We start from the raw sequence: 25,921 nt of genomic DNA on the forward strand, positions 1-25,921 counted from the left end.
CACCCCCCACCCCCGCCGGATTCCCACATACCCTGACCCCTTTCTCTTGATTTCGGAGCCATTTCCAGAGTCCCGCTCATATGACCTCATTCGAAGTGCACTGTGGACGAGCTGCCATCTGCAGCTGCTACCACAGCAGCCAAGGGCTTTAGCTCCCGAGTACCTCCCTTCCTTTGGAACTTGGGGGCCCTCTACTCCCCACTTGCACACCACAGACCTTTGCTGAGGATTGTGGGGACCCTCACTCAGTTTGCAGCACGTTGTAGCCATCCCTGTCCTCTCAATACCTCCCTTGCCACTCAGCTTGTGAGCCCCTTTGGAGCAGCGTGGCCCACCTGGCTGCAACGGAAGAGACACAGCTGAGAGTGAAACAACAGCTTAGATCTGACAGCCGGAAAGCTCTGTCAAAAGGGACCTCCCTCTTCACACCGTAGAGGCTGTAGGAGCCGCCAGGCTTTCGGAACCAGTGCTGGGGCCAAAATGACTCCACAGCCGTTTTCCTTCCTGGGGAGGGTTCTGGCTCGAGTGGGAATGGCTCAAGTCTCCTAAGGTTCTGAAAGCCCACTGTGTGCAGATTCACGGTACACAGAGAGGAGAAGGTGGAGTCCTGCCCTGGAGGTGGTCACAGCTCACGGATGAGCCAGGCAGGCAGGCAGGCAGGCAGGGCATGAGAACACCTGAGCTGCCTTCATGAGTGAATGGTGTGGGGGCAGAGGAAGAGAAGCCGGTCTGCTCCCTCATGTGGTGCCCAGGGCAGGTTGTCCCCAGAGGAAACCCTTACGACGGTGAGGACTCTCACTGCTGTTTCCCAAGGGGTTCCGTCGGTGCGTGTCTTCCCCGGAGCGGTCAGGCCGTCTCTAAAGTACACTGGCCATGGGCATTGCCTCTCCTTGGAACTTCCCACGTGTTTCTCTTTTTTATGGAACAGTGATTTTTCTAGAGGGGTTCTGGGCCACAAGGTTGTTGGGTCATTTTCTAGCCTTCTGTCGTGAAGAACGCTTTCCTGGGCGTTGGGGTGGTTTGTTGTTCCAGCTCCCTTTCTTGGCTTCTTTTGGGAGCTGGTGCAACAAGAGGAGCTCAGCCTCTGCCTTCTGGCTGAGATGTCACCCTTCAAACAGCAATGCCTGCCTGGAGATAATGATGGCATTTGCCAAAAGGGCTTCGTTTGGCACATGATATCTTGAAAGGACGTACACCGTCCTGTCAGCTATCAAAGGCTAGTTCAAATGACATAAAAATGAGAACTCTCCAATGGAGTCTTACAGTAGGTGGAGAGTCCGAAAGAAACTCCTTCAGTCATTTCACTGAGAGTCATTGATTGGGGACACCAAGAATATAGGAAGGAATGCAGAAAGAAAAGATGAAATTGTGTTCAGGATCGGGGGGAGGGATGAACAGGGCGTGCTTGCCTTGAATCCAGGCTTTGTTGGGGGGTGGGGCATAAAGATCAAACGGGTCTGAAACCACAAAGTGGTGATGGTAACACAGTATCACCAGAGTTACACAACAGTGTTCCCAAATTGCAACAATGATGAAAAAGTTTACTAACTTAACCAACAAGTTCCCAACTTAACCAACAAAAATACAGGAAACCATACAAAAAATAAAACATCACCAGAAAGGTGGAAACAAACCAAATGCAAAGCAGTTCAGGGGAAAGGAACTCCATGTCCCCTGGGGGCAGACCGAGTTGACAGCGTCCACGGTGAGCCGACAGGGATGGAGGCGGCAGAGCCGACCGCTCCCCTGGACGTGGTGTTTCCGGCAAGGGCTCTGGGTCTCTGTCCAGAGCGGGGGCTCGTTCTTCCTGCAGGGGTGGGTGAGTCATCGTCGGCGTCTGGGTGTTGCGCGGGAGCCAGGGCAGGCTCTCCCTGCCGAGGCGGTGACTCCTCCTCTGCCTCGGGTTCTCCTGCCAAAGCCCGAGCAGGTACAGGTGCACGTGGAGGTGGAGGTTCTGGCTGAGGGGGTGGGACATCAGTGCCTGGGGCTGGGGGTCCTGCAGGCACGGAGATCCGATCTGCCCGGTGTGCTGGCCAGAACCCAGCTGGCCTGGTGTCTCTGCGAGGGCAAGTCTCGGTTCTCCATCTGCCCTCGGTGGATCCCTGGGTCCTGCACCTGGAGCCACCACCTCTGTAGGGACAGGTCTGGGAAGTGGAGCCTGGTTCCAGTTGGAGGCCAGTGCTAGAGCTGGGGGAGAAGCAAAGTTTGCCCACAGGCCAGCCTTGGCATGTGCGTATCCCGGGACAGAAAGCTTCCAAGAGATTCCCAAAGAATACCCAGGGTCGGATGTCTTTTGGGACTGAAGTGTGCAAGATGGGGGTGGGGGTGTGAGGCCAGCGCTTGCTGCAGGCCCAGCAGCATCTTTCGGGGACTCGTCCCTGTGTAGCTCAGCACCCCCTCCCCACACACTCCCGTGCACCAGCCCCAGCGTCCTCACCTCTGTGCTCTGGCGTGCTGGGCTCCAGGTCCTCCTGCTGCCTCAGAGGCTGGGGTTCTCAGGACTCTGGGTCGGAGCCGGGTGTGCTGAGCTCCGTGGCAGCCTCAGACTGGGCCGCCGGGTGTATCCTGTGTGGTGTCTCGGCAGCAGGCCTTCCCCGCCTCCGCTTCGCCCCCGGTGGGGCTGATGCCTCCGTGGGCACGCTCACCTGGAGCCTGCACTGGGCCTCAGGGGCGGGGGGGTGGTGCTCCGACCCCTCCCTCCGGGAGGTGGACGGGGTGTCCCCGTCCTCGGCCTCATCACGTGGGAAGCTCTGCAACGACAGTGACCGTCAGCCAGCCATGCTGGGACTTTTCCGAGCTGGGCCTGGCCAGTGGAGCCGCTGCTTCTGCCTGCTCGAACTTCTCTTCCCAGAAGGGTCAGAGACGTGTGTCTGCTCAGATCCCCACCCGGGACGAAAGAGACCCACCTGAGGGTGTGAGGCCAGCCTGGGCGGCCGGCGCTGCCCGCACTCTCCCCATCCCAGCCAGCCTGCTCTCCCCTGGGGTGTGGACACAACTTGCCCGCAGGCTTCTGACCCCACATCCGCCTGGGCTTCCTTGAGGGAGACACACCCCGAGAAACCCGCATCCACACACACAGGCAAAGGACCCGGTGTTTCCGGGTGGCATGGGAGAGGTGGGCTGGCCCGGCCTGGGGCTCCCCGTGTTACCTTTCTGTTTCTCCGGGCAAAGGGCCAGAGGCCTCTCGGGGGTGCCCTGAGCCAACGTCGACAGGGTGCCCACGCACACTGCCTGTGAGCTCTCCTGAGGCCCCGGCCTCTGGGCAGGGGCAAACAGCAGAACATCCTGGCAGCAAGTGATCTGGCTGGGGGCTCCTCTCCGCTCTGGAGGCCTGGATACCCGGGTTGCGGGTTCTGTTGGGTTCTGTTGCCGGCAGGAGACATCATTTCCTGGGGTTCGTGCTGAGGTCTCTTCCCCAAAACTTCCCAAGGGAATCTCTGGGTTTCTGACTGCTCGACCACCCCCCTTAGGCCATGTGCAGGCACATTGACAGCCACACAGCCCAGCCCACAGCCCTGGGGAGGCCTGGGTGCAGCCAGGGCCTGAGCTCCGAGGACCCCGCTGCTCTCAGACCAGGCTCCTTCTTCTCATAAGTGGTGTGGCCCTGGACAAGCGTATGCCCCTCAGGGTTTCCCCAGTCTCTCCATCTGCAGAGTGGGGGTCATTCTCCCATCTGCTTCCTAGGTCTGTCGGCCTACGAGCAGCTCCATGCCTTTCCACCTGGGGCCGATATCACGTGGAGCTTGTGCGCTGAGACTTCAGAAAGAAAGACTCCATCCAGGGCTGACACAGCACAGAATGGGGCAGAACGAGGCCTGGATGCGCCGTGGTACCCAGGAAAAGGCACTCCCCCTCCTGAGTGTTTTGAGACCCCGCATCCAAGTTGGAGGACCGAAAGGAAGACTCGAAGGTCTCCCTCTCTTATAGAAAAGAGTAGCCAACTTTCTGGTCCTCTGTTTCCATTGAGATTCTGTTCAAGTGTCCCAGCTCGGCTTCTGCGGGTGGCTGAGCTTCTAATGGCTCCCTGCGTTCTTGTCTTTTCCTCTCCAAACCTTCCGTCCTTTTCCCCCTTCTGGGGTGGATGGGCGCTGTCATTGCTTCTACCTTCGAGACAGATTGATGAAAAGTCTGGACCGTCGACTCCTTTCCTCTCTTTGGTTCCGTGTCTCTCTCTGTCTGTGTCCCTCTCTTTTCCCTTCTCGATTCAGTCTGTGTCTTCCTCTTCCTCTCTCGTGTGTGGATGGATGGATGCTAGGAATGCACATGTATATGATTAGATGAGGGTTATGTTTTAGGGATAGGTTAGAGGGAGAGAAAGGCTTTAGGTCGGAGTTGGTCATGGGGGAAGGGTCAAGGGTGGTGGTGGTGTTTCTTGGAATCTGAGTGCTGTGCATTCTTCGTCTCTTTCCATATGAACCCCTTCTCAGATACACCACTTGCAAGGAGTCTCTCATGTTCCGTTTCCTATCTTTTGCATTTCTGAATGCTTAGCTTCTCTGTTGTGAAGAGGTTCCATTGGATGGAAACCCATTGGCGTACTTCGTTTTCCTCTTTCCCTTACTTGAAGAGACCCATTTCTACCTCCGCCCAGCAAATGGCAAGGAGACTCTGATGTTAAGGAGCCTTTGACCTACGCTTCTTTCTAGCTGTCTCATGACATCAGTCTTTAGGGTGAGGTTTTTCCCCGATATTGAGGTGGTGTGAGATCAAAACCAATAGCGTTCTTCAGATGTAGCTGTCTGGTTTTCCCATGGACATTTATTGAAGAGGCTTTCTTGTTCCCATTTGGATATTCTCCCCTTTTGTGTCAGAGATGAGTTGACCATGGATGCCGGGGTTTGTTTCTGGACCCTCAACTTTATTCCATCGATCTGGATCTGTGTGTGTTGTTGTATTCCCAATAGCATACTGTCCTGCTGCTGCCGCTGCGCCTAAGTCACTTCAGTCGTGTCTGACTCTGCGCGACCCCATGGCCTGCAGCCTACCAGGCTCCTCCGTCCAGGGCGTTTTCCAGGCAAGAGTACTGGAGTGGGTCGCCATCGCCTTCTCCGATACTCTCCTGAGGATCCTAGTTTGGTCGTCTAATTTCCTTTCACACAACCTTGGATGTCCGTATCGGGGCTTGTAATGACAATTTGTCGGATTGTATTGACAATTTAGGCTCTTTTCTGTTTCCGTACCCCTTTTGCAATTCTTTGTTCGGTGCGAAAATGCATTGGCATTTTGGGAGGAATAGCATCGAAGCTGTGGATTGCCTTGTGGGGCTGTGACATCATTTTCCCAATAGGAATTCTTTCAAGCCCTGAGCACAGCTTCTCTTTCCAGTGGTTGGTGTGGGCTTGATCTTCCTTCTTCCATCTCTCGCCGTTTTGTGAGAACAGGTCCTTCCTTCCCTTCTGGGTTAGATGGACTCGTGGGTATCACTTCAGTGAATGGCATTGTCAGTGGGGGTGATAATTCCCTTCTCATTGGAAGACTTTGCTGTGAGTATTAGAAATGCAAGTGATTTCTCTTCCCCTTCCTCCCTGTCCATCTCTCAGAGCCACCGGGAAACAGAGGCCTCATCCAGGGTCACACAGGCCTGAGGGAGTGCAACTAGACTGTTGTTTCTTCAGGCCCTCAGTGCTGGACATCATCCGGGATACTCTGTGTGTGTCTTCCTCAGTCTGCTGTCCCTTCAGACCTTTCCCTAGTTTTCACAGGCTTGTCGTGTTGATGTTCTTTGTCTGTTTGGAGACACATCCTTGAGAAGCTTTGTGTTTCCACTCATTCGTCTCGCGATGTATGACCTGTCTTTTGCTTTTGTAATGAGGTCTTTCCCACAGTAGATATCTTTGATTTTGCAAAGTCCACTGTATTCTCTGGGTTGTTTTGTGGGCTGCCTTTTTGTTTTGTGTGTGAAGACTCAAAGCACGTGTCCGGTTTCTGCTCATTGTTCTTCTAGATTTGTGACAAGTTTTCATGGAAACTTTGTCTAGGGATAACTGGAAGTGAACTCGGTGTAAGGTGTCAAGTCTCCATCTCCATTCATGTCATGCCCTGCAGTTTCCAATTCCCTGTTCCTGAGTGGTTTTGGAGACCTTGTGGGAAGTTTGGTTGCATCGGAGTTTGCGTTTCCACCTTGAGTAGATTCACACTGTTCTGCCCTCAGGGACACTGTCAAGGGGGAGTGAGGAGCAGCCTGCACTTCCAGCAGTGACCACACGGTGGGGCGAGTGCTGCTCTCCCCTCTGGGAGCCCCAGGCCACAGGCATCCCAGTGAGGAGCCAGCTCTGTGCTCAGCTGAAAGGAGTTAGTCTCTCAGGAGCCTCTGAGCCCTTGCCTTTGGATCACCCAGGGTGGGCATTTGCTGTGACAGAAAAAAATTGCCCTGAATTCCATGGACGGAAGAGCCTGGCTGTGTAGAGTTCGTGAGTTGCCGTGAATCAGACACAACTGAGGACACAAAAATTCAATAGACTAAAACACTTTTTGGGGGTGGGGGGAGTGAAAGGGGGTGATGTGGGGTTTTTTGTCTTATATAATAGCCGAGGGAAATCTAGTTTAAACCTAAATTCACATAGATGGGAAAGGTATAGCTCTCCGTCACCCTATTAAAAAAAAAAAAAAAGTCTTAACTTTTCTGAAAGCTTATTTAGTAGCTTCCTTGAGCAGTTCATTGTGAAGGATTTTTTTTTTTTTTCTGTGACATTGGCCTCATTAAAAAGTACGGTTTGCCTTTACTGGATAATTTTGTTCATTTGGTTTGTTAGGGAATCTTGGTAATATTTGAGTTTCCTGGGGAGTATGGTCACATGACCTGGCCCTGGCCAATCGGTGTGTTCCACCTCCCTGGCCACTGTGATTGGCTCCGGACTGAGGCAGTGCCCAATCGGGGCCCGGGGCCGGGCCTCACGTTGGAAGCCAGGGGAAGACGAGCTCTCGTCCTGCTGGGGTAGGGGAAGGGGTGGGGCCAGGGGAGGTCAGGCTCCAGCAGTGGGAGGGGCTTGAGGTCCGCCTGCGGCAGTTGGTGACCTTCCTGCTCCCCTCAGGTCAGAGCCGCCGGCCTGAGAATGAGGGCGCTGCTGAGCCCAGGGGCTGGGATGGCCCGCTGCTGCTGTGGTCCCAGAGCTCCACCCGAGACCTGAGGGAGGCCGTCTGCCCGTGAGTCCTCTCCCGCTTGTCTGTCAGCTTGTTTGAACCATGCTGGGTTTTCTGCCCAGCTGGCTAAGGGGAGTCCCTGGAAATGCAAGGGTGTGGGTTTTGGCAGACTTCAGGGAAGACATGCCAGATGAGCCTGGGAGACTCCAGCTTAATCTGGATTCAGGAGATATCTCTTCGGGCCAGCTAGTAATTGTAGGATAAGCCTAATGAGTCTTCACAGGATGAAGAGAGTAACGTGCCAAGGTAGCAATCGATGTCCTCATTCGAGAGGATGAAGCTGGTGCTCAGAGAAGGGGGGAACTTGGCCAGAGCAAGGAGGTGTGCACCCAGACAGAACCCCCAGATCCGGCCATTTGAGCTCAGGGAGGCCACTGGTGTGGCTTGTCCCTGTGGCAGGGGCCGAGGCACGCAGCCCACCCTGATTCCTGCGGGGGCCTGACTTGGGAAGTGCCATCTGGTAGCTTTGAGACTCACCAAACCAAATTGCACTGGAGAGAGGAAGGACACCTTCCTTCATCCACCCCCCACCCCCGCCGGATTCCCACATACCCTGACCCCTTTCTCTTGACTTCGGAGCCATTTCCAGAGTCCCGCTCATATGACCTCATTCGAAGTGCACTGTGGACGAGCTGCCATCTGCAGCTGCTACCACAGCAGCCAAGGGCTTCAGCTCCCGAGTACCTCCCTTCCTTTGGAACTTGGGGGCCCTCTACTCCCCACTTGCACACCACAGACCTTTGCTGAGGATTGTGGGGACCCTCACTCAGTTTGCAGCACGTTGTAGCCATCCCTGTCCTCTCAATACCTCCCTTGCCACTCAGCTTGTGAGCCCCTTTGGAGCAGCGTGGCCCACCTGGCTGCAACGGAAGAGACACAGCTGACAGTGAAACAACAGCTTAGATCTGACAGCCGGAAAGCTCTGTCAAAAGGGACCTCCCTCTTCACACCGTAGAGGCTGTAGGAGCCGCCAGGCTTTCGGAACCAGTGCTGGGGCCAAAATGACTCCACAGCCGTTTTCCTTCCTGGGGAGGGTTCTGGCTCGAGTGGGAATGGCTCAAGTCTCCTAAGGTTCTGAAAGCCCACTGTGTGCAGATTCACGGTACACAGAGAGGAGAAGGTGGAGTCCTGCCCTGGAGGTGGTCACAGCTCACGGATGAGCCAGGCAGGCAGGCAGGCAGGCAGGGCATGAGAACTCCTGGGCTGCCTTCATGAGTGAATGGTGTGGGGGCAGAGGAAGAGAAGCCGGTCTGCTCCCTCATGTGGTGCCCAGGGCAGGTTGTCCCCAGAGGAAACCCTTACGACGGTGAGGACTCTCACTGCTGTTTCCCAAGGGGTTCCGTCGGTGCGTGTCTTCCCCGGAGCGGTCAGGCCGTCTCTAAAGTACACTGGCCATGGGCATTGCCTCTCCTTGGAACTTCCCACGTGTTTCTCTTTTTTATGGAACAGTGATTTTTCTAGAGGGGTTCTGGGCCACAAGGTTGTTGGGTCATTTTCTAGCCTTCTGTCGTGAAGAACGCTTTCCTGGGCGTTGGGGTGGTTTGTTGTTCCAGCTCCCTTTCTTGGCTTCTTTTGGGAGCTGGTGCAACAAGAGGAGCTCAGCCTCTGCCTTCTGGCTGAGATGTCACCCTTCAAACAGCAATGCCTGCCTGGAGATAATGTTGGCATTTGCCAAAAGGGCTTCGTTTGGCACATGATATCTTGAAAGGACGTACACCGTCCTGTCAGCTATCAAAGGCTAGTTCAAATGACATAAAAATGAGAACTCTCCAATGGAGTCTTACAGTAGGTGGAGAGTCCGAAAGAAACTCCTTCAGTCATTTCACTGAGAGTCATTGATTGGGGACACCAAGAATATAGGAAGGAATGCAGAAAGAAAAGATGAAATTGTGTTCAGGATCGGGGGGAGGGATGAACAGGGCGTGCTTGCCTTGAATCCAGGCTTTGTTGGGGGGTGGGGCATAAAGATCAAACGGGTCTGAAACCACAAAGTGGTGATGGTAACACAGTATCACCAGAGTTACACAACAGTGTTCCCAAATTGCAACAATGATGAAAAAGTTTACTAACTTAACCAACAAGTTCCCAACTTAACCAACAAAAATACAGGAAACCATACAAAAAATAAAACATCACCAGAAAGGTGGAAACAAACCAAATGCAAAGCAGTTCAGGGGAAAGGAACTCCATGTCCCCTGGGGGCAGACCGAGTTGACAGCGTCCACGGTGAGCCGACAGGGATGGAGGCGGCAGAGCCGACCGCTCCCCTGGACGTGGTGTTTCCGGCAAGGGCTCTGGGTCTCTGTCCAGAGCGGGGGCTCGTTCTTCCTGCAGGGGTGGGTGAGTCATCGTCGGCGTCTGGGTGTTGCGCGGGAGCCAGGGCAGGCTCTCCCTGCCGAGGCGGTGACTCCTCCTCTGCCTCGGGTTCTCCTGCCAAAGCCCGAGCAGGTACAGGTGCACGTGGAGGTGGAGGTTCTGGCTGAGGGGGTGGGACGTCAGTGCCTGGGGCTGGGGGTCCTGCAGGCACGGAGATCCGATCTGCCCGGTGTGCTGGCCAGAACCCAGCTGGCCTGGTGTCTCTGCGAGGGCAAGTCTCGGTTCTCCATCTGCCCTCGGTGGATCCCTGGGTCCTGCACCTGGAGCCACCACCTCTGTAGGGACAGGTCTGGGAAGTGGAGCCTGGTTCCAGTTGGAGGCCAGTGCTAGAGCTGGGGGAGAAGCAATGTTTGCCCACAGGCCAGCCTTGGCATGTGCGTATCCCGGGACAGAAAGCTTCCAAGAGATTCCCAAAGAATACCCAGGGTCGGATGTCTTTTGGGACTGAAGTGTGCAAGATGGGGGTGGGGGTGTGAGGCCAGCGCTTGCTGCAGGCCCAGCAGCATCTTTCGGGGACTCGTCCCTGTGTAGCTCAGCACCCCCTCCCCACACACTCCCGTGCACCAGCCCCAGCGTCCTCACCTCTGTGCTCTGGCGTGCTGGGCTCCAGGTCCTCCTGCTGCCTCAGAGGCTGGGGTTCTCGGGACTCTGGGTCGGAGCCGGGTGTGCTGAGCTCCGTGGCAGCCTCAGACTGGGCCGCCGGGTGTATCCTGTGTGGTGTCTCGGCAGCAGGCCTTCCCCGCCTCCGCTTCGCCCCCGGTGGGGCTGATGCCTCCGTGGGCACGCTCACCTGGAGCCTGCACTGGGCCTCAGGGGCGGGGGGGTGGTGCTCCGACCCCTCCCTCCGGGAGGTGGACGGGGTGTCCCCGTCCTCGGCCTCATCACGTGGGAAGCTCTGCAACGACAGTGACCGTCAGCCAGCCATGCTGGGACTTTTCCGAGCTGGGCCTGGCCAGTGGAGCCGCTGCTTCTGCCTGCTCGAACTTCTCTTCCCAGAAGGGTCAGAGACGTGTGTCTGCTCAGATCCTCACCCGGGACAAAAGAGACCCACCTGAGGGTGTGAGGCCAGCCTGGGCGGCCGGCGCTGCCCGCACTCTCCCCATCCCAGCCAGCCTGCTCTCCCCTGGGGTGTGGACACAACTTGCCCGCAGGCTTCTGACCCCACATCCGCCTGGGCTTCCTTGAGGGAGACACACCCCGAGAAACCCGCATCCACACACACAGGCAAAGGACCCGGTGTTTCCGGGTGGCATGGGAGAGGTGGGCTGGCCCGGCCTGGGGCTCCCCGTGTTACCTTTCTGTTTCTCCGGGCAAAGGGCCAGAGGCCTCTCGGGGGTGCCCTGAGCCAACGTTGACAGGGTGCCCACGCACACTGCCTGTGAGCTCTCCTGAGGCCCCGGCCTCTGGGCAGGGGCAAACAGCAGAACATCCTGGCAGCAAGTGATCTGGCTGGGGGCTCCTCTCCGCTCTGGAGGCCTGGATACCCGGGTTGCGGGTTCTGTTGGGTTCTGTTGCCGGCAGGTGACATCATTTCCTGGGGTTCGTGCTGAAGTCCCTTCCCCAAAACTTCCCGAGGGAATCTCTGGGTTTCTGACTGCTCGACCACCCCCCTTAGGCCATGTGCAGGCACAGTGACAGCCACACAGCCCAGCCCACAGCCCTGGGGAGGCCTGGGTGCAGCCAGGGCCTGAGCTCCGAGGACCCCGCTGCTCTCAGACCAGGCTCCTTCTTCTCATAAGTGGTGTGGCCCTGGACAAGCGTATGCCCCTCAGGGTTTCCCCAGTCTCTCCATCTGCAGAGTGGGGGTCATTCTCCCATCTGCTTCCTAGGTCTGTCGGCCTACGAGCAGCTCCATGCCTTTCCACCTGGGGCCGATATCACGTGGAGCTTGTGCGCTGAGACTTCAGAAAGAAAGACTCCATCCAGGGCTGACACAGCACAGAATGGGGCAGAATGAGGCCTGGATGCGCCGTGGTACCCAGGAAAAGGCACTCCCCCTCCTGAGTGTTTTGAGACCCCGCATCCAAGTTGGAGGCGCGAAAGGAAGACTCGAAGGTCTCCTCTCTTATAGAAAAGAGTAGCCAACTTTCTGGTCCTCTGTTTCCATTGAGATTCTGTTCAAGTGTCCCAGCTCGGCTTCTGCGGGTGGCTGAGCTTCTAATGGCTCCCTGCGTTCTTGTCTTTTCCTCTCCAAACCGTCCGTCCTTTTCCCCCTTCTGGGGTGGATGGGCGCTGTCATTGCTTCTACCTTCGAGACAGATTGATGAAAAGTCTGGACCGTCGACTCCTTTCCTCTCTTTGGTTCCGTGTCTCTCTCTGTCTGTGTCCCTCTCTTTTCCCTTCTCGATTCAGTCTGTGTCTTCCTCTTTCTCTCTCGTGTGTGGATGGATGGATGCTAGGAATGCACATGTATATGATTAGATGAGGGTTATGTTTTAGGGATAGGTTAGAGGGAGAGAAAGGCTTTAGGTCGGAGTTGGTCATGGGGGAAGGGTCAAGGGTGGTGGTGGTGTTTCTTGGAATCTGAGTGCTGTGCATTCTTCGTCTCTTTCCATATGAACCCCTTCTCAGATACACCACTTGCAAGGATTCTCTCATGTTCCGTTTCCCATCTTTTGCATTTCTGAATGCTTAGCTTCTCTGTTGTGAAGAGGTTCCATTGGATGGAAACCCATTGGCGTACTTCGTTTTCCTCTTTCCCTTACTTGAAGAGACCCATTTCTACCTCCGCCCAGCAAATGGCAAGGAGACTCTGATGTTAAGGAGCCTTTGACCTACGCTTCTTTCTAGCTGTCTCATGACATCAGTCTTTAGGGTGAGGTTTTTTCCCGATATTGAGGTGGTGTGAGATCAAAACCAATAGCGTTCTTCAGATGTAGCTGTCTGGTTTTCCCATGGACATTTATTGAAGAGGCTTTCTTGTTCCCATTTGGATATTCTCCCCTTTTGTGTCAGAGATGAGTTGACCATGGATGCCGGGGTTTGTTTCTGGACCCTCAACTTTATTCCATCGATCTGGATCTGTGTGTGTTGTTGTATTCCCAATAGCATACTGTCCTGCTGCTGCCGCTGCGCCTAAGTCACTTCAGTCGTGTCTGACTCTGCGCGACCCCATGGCCTGCAGCCTACCAGGCTCCTCCGTCCAGGGCGTTTTCCAGGCAAGAGTACTGGAGTGGGTCGCCATCGCCTTCTCCGATACTCTCCTGAGGATCCTAGTTTGGTCGTCTAATTTCCTTTCACACAACCTTGGATGTCCGTATCGGGGCTTTTTCGTCGGATTGTATTGACAATTTAGGCTCTTTTCTGTTTCCGTACCCCTTTTGCAATTCTTTGTTCGGTGCGAAAATGCATTGGCATTTTGGGAGGAATAGCATCGAAGCTGTGGATTGCCTTGTGGGGCTGTGACATCATTTTCCCAATAGGAATTCTTTCAAGCCCTGAGCACAGCTTCTCTTTCCAGTGGTTGGTGTGGGCTTGATCTTCCTTCTTCCATCTCTCGCCGTTTTGTGAGAACAGGTCCTTCCTTCCCTTCTGGGTTAGATGGACTCGTGGGTATCACTTCAGTGAATGGCATTGTCAGTGGGGGTGATAATTCCCTTCTCATTGGAAGACTTTGCTGTGAGTATTAGAAATGCAAGTGATTTCTCTTCCCCTTCCTCCCTGTCCATCTCTCAGAGCCACCGGGAAACAGAGGCCTCATCCAGGGTCACACAGGCCTGAGGGAGTGCAACTAGACTGTTGTTTCTTCAGGCCCTCAGTGCTGGACATCATCCGGGATACTCTGTGTGTGTCTTCCTCAGTCTGCTGTCCCTTCAGACCTTTCCCTAGTTTTCACAGGCTTGTCGTGTTGGTGTTCTTTGTCTGTTTGGAGACACATCCTTGAGAAGCTTTGTGTTTCCACTCATTCGTCTCGCGATGTATGACCTGTCTTTTGCTTTTGTAATGAGGTCTTTCCCACAGTAGATATCTTTGATTTTGCAAAGTCCACTGTATTCTCTGGGTTGTTTTGTGGGCTGCCTTTTTGTTTTGTGTGTGAAGACTCAAAGCACGTGTCCGGTTTCTGCTCATTGTTCTTCTAGATTTGTGACAAGTTTTCATGGAAACTTTGTCTAGGGATAACTGGAAGTGAACTCGGTGTAAGGTGTCAAGTCTCCATCTCCATTCATGTCATGCCCTGCAGTTTCCAATTCCCTGTTCCTGAGTGGTTTTGGAGACCTTGTGGGAAGTTTGGTTGCATCGGAGTTTGCGTTTCCACCTTGAGTAGATTCACACTGTTCTGCCCTCAGGGACACTGTCAAGGGGGAGTGAGGAGCAGCCTGCACTTCCAGCAGTGACCACACGGTGGGGCGAGTGCTGCTCTCCCCTCTGGGAGCCCCAGGCCACAGGCATCCCAGTGAGGAGCCAGCTCTGTGCTCGGCTGAAAGGAGTTAGACTCTCAGGAGCCTCTGAGCCCTTGCCTTTGGATCACCCAGGGTGGGCATTTGCTGTGACAGAAAAAAATTGCCCTGAATTCCATGGACGGAAGAGCCTGGCTGTGTAGAGTTCGTGAGTTGCCGTGAATCAGACACAACTGAGGACACAAAAATTCAATAGACTAAAACACTTTTTGGGGGTGGGGGGAGTGAAAGGGGGTGATGTGGGGTTTTTTGTCTTATATAATAGCCGAGGGAAATCTAGTTTAAACCTAAATTCACATAGATGGGAAAGGTATAGCTCTCCGTCACCCTATTAAAAAAAAAAAAACGTCTTAACTTTTCTGAAAGCTTATTTAGTAGCTTCCTTGAGCAGTTCATTGTGAAGGATTTTTTTTTTTTTCTGTGACATTGGCCTCATTAAAAAGTACGGTTTGCCTTTACTGGATAATTTTGTTCATTGGTTTGTTAGGGAATCTTGGTAAGGTTTGAGTTTCCTGGGGAGTATGGTCACATGACCTGGCCCTGGCCAATCGGTGCGTTCCACCTCCCTGGCCACTGTGATTGGCTCCGGACTGGGGCAGTGCCCAATCGGGGCCCGGGGCCGGGCCTCACGTTGGAAGCCAGGGGAAGACGAGCTCTCGTCCTGCTGGGGTAGGGGAAGGGGTGGGGCCGGGGGAGGTCAGGCTCCAGCAGTGGGAGGGGCTTGAGGTCCGCCTGCGGCAGTTGGTGACCTTCCTGCTCCCCTCAGGGCAGAGCCGCCGGCCTGAGAATGAGGGCGCTGCTGAGCCCAGGGTCTGAGATGGCCCGCTGCTGCTGTGGTCCCAGAGCTCCACCAGAGACCTGAGGGAGGCCGTCTGCCCGTGAGTCCTCTCCCGCTTGTCTGTCAGCTTGTTTGAACCATGCTGGGTTTTCTGCCCAGCTGGCTAAGGGGAGTCCCTGGAAATGCAAGGGTGTGGGTTTTGGCAGACTTCAGGGAAGACATGCCAGATGAGCCTGGGAGACTCCAGCTTAATCTGGATTCAGGAGATATCTCTTCGGGCCAGCTAGTAATTGTAGGATAAGCCTAATGAGTCTTCACAGGATGAAGGGAGTAACGTGCCAAGGTAGCAATCGATGTCCTCATTCGAGAGGATGAAGCTGGTGCTCAGAGAAGGGGGGAACTTGGCCAGAGCAAGGAGGTGTGCACCCAGACAGAACCCCCAGATCCGGCCATTTGAGCTCAGGGAGGCCACTGGTGTGGCTTGTCCCTGTAGCAGGCGCCGAGGCACGCAGCCCACCCTGATTCCTGCGGGGGCCTGACTTGGGAAGTGCCATCTGGTAGCTTTGAGACTCACCAAACCAAATTGCACTGGAGAGAGGAAGGACACCTTCCTTCATCCACCCCCCACCCCCGCCGGATTCCCACATACCCTGACCCCTTTCTCTTGATTTCGGAGCCATTTCCAGAGTCCCGCTCATATGACCTCATTCGAAGTGCACTGTGGACGAGCTGCCATCTGCAGCTGCTACCACAGCAGCCAAGGGCTTTAGCTCCCGAGTACCTCCCTTCCTTTGGAACTTGGGGGCCCTCTACTCCCCACTTGCACACCACAGACCTTTGCTGAGGATTGTGGGGACCCTCACTCAGTTTGCAGCACGTTGTAGCCATCCCTGTCCTCTCAATACCTCCCTTGCCACTCAGCTTGTGAGCCCCTTTGGAGCAGCGTGGCCCACCTGGCTGCAACGGAAGAGACACAGCTGACAGTGAAACAACAGCTTAGATCTGACAGCCGGAAAGCTCTGTCAAAAGGGACCTCCCTCTTCACACCGTAGAGGCTGTAGGAGCCGCCAGGCTTTCGGAACCAGTGCTGGGGCCAAAATGACTCCACAGCCGTTTTCCTTCCTGGGGAGGGTTCTGGCTCGAGTGGGAATGGCTCAAGTCTCCTAAGGTTCTGAAAGCCCACTGTGTGCAGATTCACGGTACACAGAGAGGAGAAGGTGGAGTCCTGCCCTGGAGGTGGTCACAGCTCACGGATGAGCCAGGCAGGCAGGCAGGCAGGCAGGGCATGAGAACACCTGAGCTGCCTTCATGAGTGAATGGTGTGGGGGCAGAGGAAGAGAAGCCGGTCTGCTCCCTCATGTGGTGCCCAGGGCAGGTTGTCCCCAGAGGAAACCCTTACGACGGTGAGGACTCTCACTGCTGTTTCCCAAGGGGTTCCGTCGGTGCGTGTCTTCCCCGGAGCGGTCAGGCCGTCTCTAAAGTACACTGGCCATGGGCATTGCCTCTCCTTGGAACTTCCCACGTGTTTCTCTTTTTTATGGAACAGTGATTTTTCTAGAGGGGTTCTGGGCCACAAGGTTGTTGGGTCATTTTCTAGCCTTCTGTCGTGAAGAACGCTTTCCTGGGCGTTGGGGTGGTTTGTTGTTCCAGCTCCCTTTCTTGGCTTCTTTTGGGAGCTGGTGCAACAAGAGGAGCTCAGCCTCTGCCTTCTGGCTGAGATGTCACCCTTCAAACAGCAATGCCTGCCTGGAGATAATGATGGCATTTGCCAAAAGGGCTTCGTTTGGCACATGATATCTTGAAAGGACGTACACCGTCCTGTCAGCTATCAAAGGCTAGTTCAAATGACATAAAAATGAGAACTCTCCAATGGAGTCTTACAGTAGGTGGAGAGTCCGAAAGAAACTCCTTCAGTCATTTCACTGAGAGTCATTGATTGGGGACACCAAGAATATAGGAAGGAATGCAGAAAGAAAAGATGAAATTGTGTTCAGGATCGGGGGGAGGGATGAACAGGGCGTGCTTGCCTTGAATCCAGGCTTTGTTGGGGGGTGGGGCATAAAGATCAAACGGGTCTGAAACCACAAAGTGGTGATGGTAACACAGTATCACCAGAGTTACACAACAGTGTTCCCAAATTGCAACAATGATGAAAAAGTTTACTAACTTAACCAACAAGTTCCCAACTTAACCAACAAAAATACAGGAAACCATACAAAAAATAAAACATCACCAGAAAGGTGGAAACAAACCAAATGCAAAGCAGTTCAGGGGAAAGGAACTCCATGTCCCCTGGGGGCAGACCGAGTTGACAGCGTCCACGGTGAGCCGACAGGGATGGAGGCGGCAGAGCCGACCGCTCCCCTGGACGTGGTGTTTCCGGCAAGGGCTCTGGGTCTCTGTCCAGAGCGGGGGCTCGTTCTTCCTGCAGGGGTGGGTGAGTCATCGTCGGCGTCTGGGTGTTGCGCGGGAGCCAGGGCAGGCTCTCCCTGCCGAGGCGGTGACTCCTCCTCTGCCTCGGGTTCTCCTGCCAAAGCCCGAGCAGGTACAGGTGCACGTGGAGGTGGAGGTTCTGGCTGAGGGGGTGGGACATCAGTGCCTGGGGCTGGGGGTCCTGCAGGCACGGAGATCCGATCTGCCCGGTGTGCTGGCCAGAACCCAGCTGGCCTGGTGTCTCTGCGAGGGCAAGTCTCGGTTCTCCATCTGCCCTCGGTGGATCCCTGGGTCCTGCACCTGGAGCCACCACCTCTGTAGGGACAGGTCTGGGAAGTGGAGCCTGGTTCCAGTTGGAGGCCAGTGCTAGAGCTGGGGGAGAAGCAAAGTTTGCCCACAGGCCAGCCTTGGCATGTGCGTATCCCGGGACAGAAAGCTTCCAAGAGATTCCCAAAGAATACCCAGGGTCGGATGTCTTTTGGGACTGAAGTGTGCAAGATGGGGGTGGGGGTGTGAGGCCAGCGCTTGCTGCAGGCCCAGCAGCATCTTTCGGGGACTCGTCCCTGTGTAGCTCAGCACCCCCTCCCCACACACTCCCGTGCACCAGCCCCAGCGTCCTCACCTCTGTGCTCTGGCGTGCTGGGCTCCAGGTCCTCCTGCTGCCTCAGAGGCTGGGGTTCTCAGGACTCTGGGTCGGAGCCGGGTGTGCTGAGCTCCGTGGCAGCCTCAGACTGGGCCGCCGGGTGTATCCTGTGTGGTGTCTCGGCAGCAGGCCTTCCCCGCCTCCGCTTCGCCCCCGGTGGGGCTGATGCCTCCGTGGGCACGCTCACCTGGAGCCTGCACTGGGCCTCAGGGGCGGGGGGGTGGTGCTCCGACCCCTCCCTCCGGGAGGTGGACGGGGTGTCCCCGTCCTCGGCCTCATCACGTGGGAAGCTCTGCAACGACAGTGACCGTCAGCCAGCCATGCTGGGACTTTTCCGAGCTGGGCCTGGCCAGTGGAGCCGCTGCTTCTGCCTGCTCGAACTTCTCTTCCCAGAAGGGTCAGAGACGTGTGTCTGCTCAGATCCCCACCCGGGACGAAAGAGACCCACCTGAGGGTGTGAGGCCAGCCTGGGCGGCCGGCGCTGCCCGCACTCTCCCCATCCCAGCCAGCCTGCTCTCCCCTGGGGTGTGGACACAACTTGCCCGCAGGCTTCTGACCCCACATCCGCCTGGGCTTCCTTGAGGGAGACACACCCCGAGAAACCCGCATCCACACACACAGGCAAAGGACCCGGTGTTTCCGGGTGGCATGGGAGAGGTGGGCTGGCCCGGCCTGGGGCTCCCCGTGTTACCTTTCTGTTTCTCCGGGCAAAGGGCCAGAGGCCTCTCGGGGGTGCCCTGAGCCAACGTCGACAGGGTGCCCACGCACACTGCCTGTGAGCTCTCCTCAGGCCCCGGCCTCTGGGCAGGGGCAAACAGCAGAACATCCTGGCAGCAAGTGATCTGGCTGGGGGCTCCTCTCCGCTCTGGAGGCCTGGATACCCGGGTTGCGGGTTCTGTTGGGTTCTGTTGCCGGCAGGAGACATCATTTCCTGGGGTTCGTGCTGAGGTCTCTTCCCCAAAACTTCCCAAGGGAATCTCTGGGTTTCTGACTGCTCGACCACCCCCCTTAGGCCATGTGCAGGCACATTGACAGCCACACAGCCCAGCCCACAGCCCTGGGGAGGCCTGGGTGCAGCCAGGGCCTGAGCTCCGAGGACCCCGCTGCTCTCAGACCAGGCTCCTTCTTCTCATAAGTGGTGTGGCCCTGGACAAGCGTATGCCCCTCAGGGTTTCCCCAGTCTCTCCATCTGCAGAGTGGGGGTCATTCTCCCATCTGCTTCCTAGGTCTGTCGGCCTACGAGCAGCTCCATGCCTTTCCACCTGGGGCCGATATCACGTGGAGCTTGTGCGCTGAGACTTCAGAAAGAAAGACTCCATCCAGGGCTGACACAGCACAGAATGGGGCAGAACGAGGCCTGGATGCGCCGTGGTACCCAGGAAAAGGCACTCCCCCTCCTGAGTGTTTTGAGACCCCGCATCCAAGTTGGAGGACCGAAAGGAAGACTCGAAGGTCTCCCTCTCTTATAGAAAAGAGTAGCCAACTTTCTGGTCCTCTGTTTCCATTGAGATTCTGTTCAAGTGTCCCAGCTCGGCTTCTGCGGGTGGCTGAGCTTCTAATGGCTCCCTGCGTTCTTGTCTTTTCCTCTCCAAACCTTCCGTCCTTTTCCCCCTTCTGGGGTGGATGGGCGCTGTCATTGCTTCTACCTTCGAGACAGATTGATGAAAAGTCTGGACCGTCGACTCCTTTCCTCTCTTTGGTTCCGTGTCTCTCTCTGGCTGTGTCCCTCTCTTTTCCCTTCTCGATTCAGTCTGTGTCTTCCTCTTTCTCTCTCGTGTGTGGATGGATGGATTCTAGGAATGCACATGTATATGATTAGATGAGGGTTATGTTTTAGGGATAGGTTAGAGGGAGAGAAAGGCTTTAGGTCGGAGTTGGTCATGGGGGAAGGGTCAAGGGTGGTGGTGGTGTTTCTTGGAATCTGAGTGCTGTGCGTTCTTCGTCTCTTTCCATATGAACCCCTTCTCAGATACACCACTTGCAAGGAGTCTCTCATGTTCCGTTTCCTATCTTTTGCATTTCTGAATGCTTAGCTTCTCTGTTGTGAAGAGGTTCCATTGGATGGAAACCCATTGGCGTACTTCGTTTTCCTCTTTCCCTTACTTGAAGAGACCCATTTCTACCTCGGCCCAGCAAATGGCAAGGAGACTCTGATGTTAAGGAGCCTTTGACCTACGCTTCTTTCTAGCTGTCTCATGACATCAGTCTTTAGGGTGAGGTTTTTCCCCGATATTGAGGTGGTGTGAGATCAAAACCAATAGCGTTCTTCAGATGTAGCTGTCTGGTTTTCCCATGGACATTTATTGAAGAGGCTTTCTTGTTCCCATTTGGATATTCTCCCCTTTTGTGTCAGAGATGAGTTGACCATGGATGCCGGGGTTTGTTTCTGGACCCTCAACTTTATTCCATCGATCTGGATCTGTGTGTGTTGTTGTATTCCCAATAGCATACTGTCCTGCTGCTGCCGCTGCGCCTAAGTCACTTCAGTCGTGTCTGACTCTGCGCGACCCCATGGCCTGCAGCCTACCAGGCTCCTCCGTCCAGGGCGTTTTCCAGGCAAGAGTACTGGAGTGGGTCGCCATCGCCTTCTCCGATACTCTCCTGAGGATCCTAGTTTGGTCGTCTAATTTCCTTTCACACAACCTTGGATGTCCGTATCGGGGCTTTTTCGTCGGATTGTATTGACAATTTAGGCTCTTTTCTGTTTCCGTACCCCTTTTGCAATTCTTTGTTCGGTGCGAAAATGCATTGGCATTTTGGGAGGAATAGCATCGAAGCTGTGGATTGCCTTGTGGGGCTGTGACATCATTTTCCCAATAGGAATTCTTTCAAGCCCTGAGCACAGCTTCTCTTTCCAGTGGTTGGTGTGGGCTTGATCTTCCTTCTTCCATCTCTCGCCGTTTTGTGAGAACAGGTCCTTCCTTCCCTTCTGGGTTAGATGGACTCGTGGGTATCACTTCAGTGAATGGCATTGTCAGTGGGGGTGATAATTCCCTTCTCATTGGAAGACTTTGCTGTGAGTATTAGAAATGCAAGTGATTTCTCTTCCCCTTCCTCCCTGTCCATCTCTCAGAGCCACCGGGAAACAGAGGCCTCATCCAGGGTCACACAGGCCTGAGGGAGTGCAACTAGACTGTTGTTTCTTCAGGCCCTCAGTGCTGGACATCATCCGGGATACTCTGTGTGTGTCTTCCTCAGTCTGCTGTCCCTTCAGACCTTTCCCTAGTTTTCACAGGCTTGTCGTGTTGGTGTTCTTTGTCTGTTTGGAGACACATCCTTGAGAAGCTTTGTGTTTCCACTCATTCGTCTCGCGATGTATGACCTGTCTTTTGCTTTTGTAATGAGGTCTTTCCCACAGTAGATATCTTTGATTTTGCAAAGTCCACTGTATTCTCTGGGTTGTTTTGTGGGCTGCCTTTTTGTTTTGTGTGTGAAGACTCAAAGCACGTGTCCGGTTTCTGCTCATTGTTCTTCTAGATTTGTGACAAGTTTTCATGGAAACTTTGTCTAGGGATAACTGGAAGTGAACTCGGTGTAAGGTGTCAAGTCTCCATCTCCATTCATGTCATGCCCTGCAGTTTCCAATTCCCTGTTCCTGAGTGGTTTTGGAGACCTTGTGGGAAGTTTGGTTGCATCGGAGTTTGCGTTTCCACCTTGAGTAGATTCACACTGTTCTGCCCTCAGGGACACTGTCAAGGGGGAGTGAGGAGCAGCCTGCACTTCCAGCAGTGACCACACGGTGGGGCGAGTGCTGCTCTCCCCTCTGGGAGCCCCAGGCCACAGGCATCCCAGTGAGGAGCCAGCTCTGTGCTCGGCTGAAAGGAGTTAGACTCTCAGGAGCCTCTGAGCCCTTGCCTTTGGATCACCCAGGGTGGGCATTTGCTGTGACAGAAAAAAATTGCCCTGAATTCCATGGACGGAAGAGCCTGGCTGTGTAGAGTTCGTGAGTTGCCGTGAATCAGACACAACTGAGGACACAAAAATTCAATAGACTAAAACACTTTTTGGGGGTGGGGGGAGTGAAAGGGGGTGATGTGGGGTTTTTTGTCTTATATAATAGCCGAGGGAAATCTAGTTTAAACCTAAATTCACATAGATGGGAAAGGTATAGCTCTCCGTCACCCTATTAAAAAAAAAAAAACGTCTTAACTTTTCTGAAAGCTTATTTAGTAGCTTCCTTGAGCAGTTCATTGTGAAGGATTTTTTTTTTTTTTCTGTGACATTGGCCTCATTAAAAAGTACGGTTTGCCTTTACTGGATAATTTTGTTCATTGGTTTGTTAGGGAATCTTGGTAAGGTTTGAGTTTCCTGGGGAGTATGGTCACATGACCTGGCCCTGGCCAATCGGTGCGTTCCACCTCCCTGGCCACTGTGATTGGCTCCGGACTGGGGCAGTGCCCAATCGGGGCCCGGGGCCGGGCCTCACGTTGGAAGCCAGGGGAAGACGAGCTCTCGTCCTGCTGGGGTAGGGGAAGGGGTGGGGCCGGGGGAGGTCAGGCTCCAGCAGTGGGAGGGGCTTGAGGTCCGCCTGCGGCAGTTGGTGACCTTCCTGCTCCCCTCAGGGCAGAGCCGCCGGCCTGAGAATGAGGGCGCTGCTGAGCCCAGGGTCTGAGATGGCCCGCTGCTGCTGTGGTCCCAGAGCTCCACCAGAGACCTGAGGGAGGCCGTCTGCCCGTGAGTCCTCTCCCGCTTGTCTGTCAGCTTGTTTGAACCATGCTGGGTTTTCTGCCCAGCTGGCTAAGGGGAGTCCCTGGAAATGCAAGGGTGTGGGTTTTGGCAGACTTCAGGGAAGACATGCCAGATGAGCCTGGGAGACTCCAGCTTAATCTGGATTCAGGAGATATCTCTTCGGGCCAGCTAGTAATTGTAGGATAAGCCTAATGAGTCTTCACAGGATGAAGGGAGTAACGTGCCAAGGTAGCAATCGATGTCCTCATTCGAGAGGATGAAGCTGGTGCTCAGAGAAGGGGGGAACTTGGCCAGAGCAAGGAGGTGTGCACCCAGACAGAACCCCCAGATCCGGCCATTTGAGCTCAGGGAGGCCACTGGTGTGGCTTGTCCCTGTAGCAGGCGCCGAGGCACGCAGCCCACCCTGATTCCTGCGGGGGCCTGACTTGGGAAGTGCCATCTGGTAGCTTTGAGACTCACCAAACCAAATTGCACTGGAGAGAGGAAGGACACCTTCCTTCATCCACCCCCCACCCCCGCCGGATTCCCACATACCCTGACCCCTTTCTCTTGATTTCGGAGCCATTTCCAGAGTCCCGCTCATATGACCTCATTCGAAGTGCACTGTGGACGAGCTGCCATCTGCAGCTGCTACCACAGCAGCCAAGGGCTTTAGCTCCCGAGTACCTCCCTTCCTTTGGAACTTGGGGGCCCTCTACTCCCCACTTGCACACCACAGACCTTTGCTGAGGATTGTGGGGACCCTCACTCAGTTTGCAGCACGTTGTAGCCATCCCTGTCCTCTCAATACCTCCCTTGCCACTCAGCTTGTGAGCCCCTTTGGAGCAGCGTGGCCCACCTGGCTGCAACGGAAGAGACACAGCTGAGAGTGAAACAACAGCTTAGATCTGACAGCCGGAAAGCTCTGTCAAAAGGGACCTCCCTCTTCACACCGTAGAGGCTGTAGGAGCCGCCAGGCTTTCGGAACCAGTGCTGGGGCCAAAATGACTCCACAGCCGTTTTCCTTCCTGGGGAGGGTTCTGGCTCGAGTGGGAATGGCTCAAGTCTCCTAAGGTTCTGAAAGCCCACTGTGTGCAGATTCACGGTACACAGAGAGGAGAAGGTGGAGTCCTGCCCTGGAGGTGGTCACAGCTCACGGATGAGCCAGGCAGGCAGGCAGGCAGGCAGGGCATGAGAACACCTGAGCTGCCTTCATGAGTGAATGGTGTGGGGGCAGAGGAAGAGAAGCCGGTCTGCTCCCTCATGTGGTGCCCAGGGCAGGTTGTCCCCAGAGGAAACCCTTACGACGGTGAGGACTCTCACTGCTGTTTCCCAAGGGGTTCCGTCGGTGCGTGTCTTCCCCGGAGCGGTCAGGCCGTCTCTAAAGTACACTGGCCATGGGCATTGCCTCTCCTTGGAACTTCCCACGTGTTTCTCTTTTTTATGGAACAGTGATTTTTCTAGAGGGGTTCTGGGCCACAAGGTTGTTGGGTCATTTTCTAGCCTTCTGTCGTGAAGAACGCTTTCCTGGGCGTTGGGGTGGTTTGTTGTTCCAGCTCCCTTTCTTGGCTTCTTTTGGGAGCTGGTGCAACAAGAGGAGCTCAGCCTCTGCCTTCTGGCTGAGATGTCACCCTTCAAACAGCAATGCCTGCCTGGAGATAATGATGGCATTTGCCAAAAGGGCTTCGTTTGGCACATGATATCTTGAAAGGACGTACACCGTCCTGTCAGCTATCAAAGGCTAGTTCAAATGACATAAAAATGAGAACTCTCCAATGGAGTCTTACAGTAGGTGGAGAGTCCGAAAGAAACTCCTTCAGTCATTTCACTGAGAGTCATTGATTGGGGACACCAAGAATATAGGAAGGAATGCAGAAAGAAAAGATGAAATTGTGTTCAGGATCGGGGGGAGGGATGAACAGGGCATGCTTGCCTTGAATCCAGGCTTTGTTGGGGGGTGGGGCATAAAGATCAAACGGGTCTGAAACCACAAAGTGGTGATGGTAACACAGTATCACCAGAGTTACACAACAGTGTTCCCAAATTGCAACAATGATGAAAAAGTTTACTAACTTAACCAACAAGTTCCCAACTTAACCAACAAAAATACAGGAAACCATACAAAAAATAAAACATCACCAGAAAGGTGGAAACAAACCAAATGCAAAGCAGTTCAGGGGAAAGGAACTCCATGTCCCCTGGGGGCAGACCGAGTTGACAGCGTCCACGGTGAGCCGACAGGGATGGAGGCGGCAGAGCCGACCGCTCCCCTGGACGTGGTGTTTCCGGCAAGGGCTCTGGGTCTCTGTCCAGAGCGGGGGCTCGTTCTTCCTGCAGGGGTGGGTGAGTCATCGTCGGCGTCTGGGTGTTGCGCGGGAGCCAGGGCAGGCTCTCCCTGCCGAGGCGGTGACTCCTCCTCTGCCTCGGGTTCTCCTGCCAAAGCCCGAGCAGGTACAGGTGCACGTGGAGGTGGAGGTTCTGGCTGAGGGGGTGGGACATCAGTGCCTGGGGCTGGGGGTCCTGCAGGCACGGAGATCCGATGTGCCCGGTGTGCTGGCCAGAACCCAGCTGGCCTGGTGTCTCTGCGAGGGCAAGTCTCGGTTCTCCATCTGCCCTCGGTGGATCCCTGGGTCCTGCACCTGGAGCCACCACCTCTGTAGGGACAGGTCTGGGAAGTGGAGCCTGGTTCCAGTTGGAGGCCAGTGCTAGAGCTGGGGGAGAAGCAAAGTTTGCCCACAGGCCAGCCTTGGCATGTGCGTATCCCGGGACAGAAAGCTTCCAAGAGATTCCCAAAGAATACCCAGGGTCGGATGTCTTTTGGGACTGAAGTGTGCAAGATGGGGGTGGGGGTGTGAGGCCAGCGCTTGCTGCAGGCCCAGCAGCATCTTTCGGGGACTCGTCCCTGTGTAGCTCAGCACCCCCTCCCCACACACTCCCGTGCACCAGCCCCAGCGTCCTCACCTCTGTGCTCTGGCGTGCTGGGCTCCAGGTCCTCCTGCTGCCTCAGAGGCTGGGGTTCTCGGGACTCTGGGTCGGAGCCGGGTGTGCTGAGCTCCGTGGCAGCCTCAGACTGGGCCGCCGGGTGTATCCTGTGTGGTGTCTCGGCAGCAGGCCTTCCCCGCCTCCGCTTCGCCCCCGGTGGGGCTGATGCCTCCGTGGGCACGCTCACCTGGAGCCTGCACTGGGCCTCAGGGGCGGGGGGGTGGTGCTCCGACCCCTCCCTCCGGGAGGTGGACGGGGTGTCCCCGTCCTCGGCCTCATCACGTGGGAAGCTCTGCAACGACAGTGACCGTCAGCCAGCCATGCTGGGACTTTTCCGAGCTGGGCCTGGCCAGTGGAGCCGCTGCTTCTGCCTGCTCGAACTTCTCTTCCCAGAAGGGTCAGAGACGTGTGTCTGCTCAGATCCCCACCCGGGACGAAAGAGACCCACCTGAGTGTGTGAGGCCAGCCTGGGCGGCCGGCGCTGCCCGCACTCTCCCCATCCCA

General features: G+C 55.3%; 1 protein-coding gene and 1 long non-coding RNA gene across 2 annotated transcripts in view; one reads left to right on the plus strand and one right to left on the minus strand.

Annotated features, from left to right (window-relative positions):
• LOC145530002 (uncharacterized) overlaps positions 1-25,921 on the plus strand; it is a 1,493,464-nt gene that overhangs the window by 826,230 nt on the left and 641,313 nt on the right. The window contains exons 98-100 of the long non-coding RNA XR_014071397.1: positions 7,032-7,143; positions 14,680-14,791; positions 22,330-22,441. This is a non-coding gene — a long non-coding RNA (uncharacterized LOC145530002). The remainder of the gene's footprint in view (positions 1-7,031; positions 7,144-14,679; positions 14,792-22,329; positions 22,442-25,921) is intronic.
• Positions 7,035-10,980, minus strand: LOC145529949 (uncharacterized). The gene is made up of 3 exons (XM_081550722.1): positions 10,811-10,980; positions 10,099-10,411; positions 7,035-9,848 (listed from the first exon to the last, which is right to left on the minus strand). The coding sequence occupies exons 1-3, from the start codon at positions 10,943-10,945 to the stop codon at positions 9,211-9,213; spliced, it is 1,086 nt and encodes a 361-aa protein (XP_081406848.1). The 5' UTR covers positions 10,946-10,980; the 3' UTR covers positions 7,035-9,210.

Source organism: Giraffa tippelskirchi, chromosome 12 (genome assembly GCF_054371585.1).
Source record: "Giraffa tippelskirchi isolate mGirTip1 chromosome 12, T2T-mGirTip1v1.2.pri, whole genome shotgun sequence".
Lineage (NCBI taxonomy): Eukaryota > Metazoa > Chordata > Mammalia > Artiodactyla > Giraffidae > Giraffa > Giraffa tippelskirchi.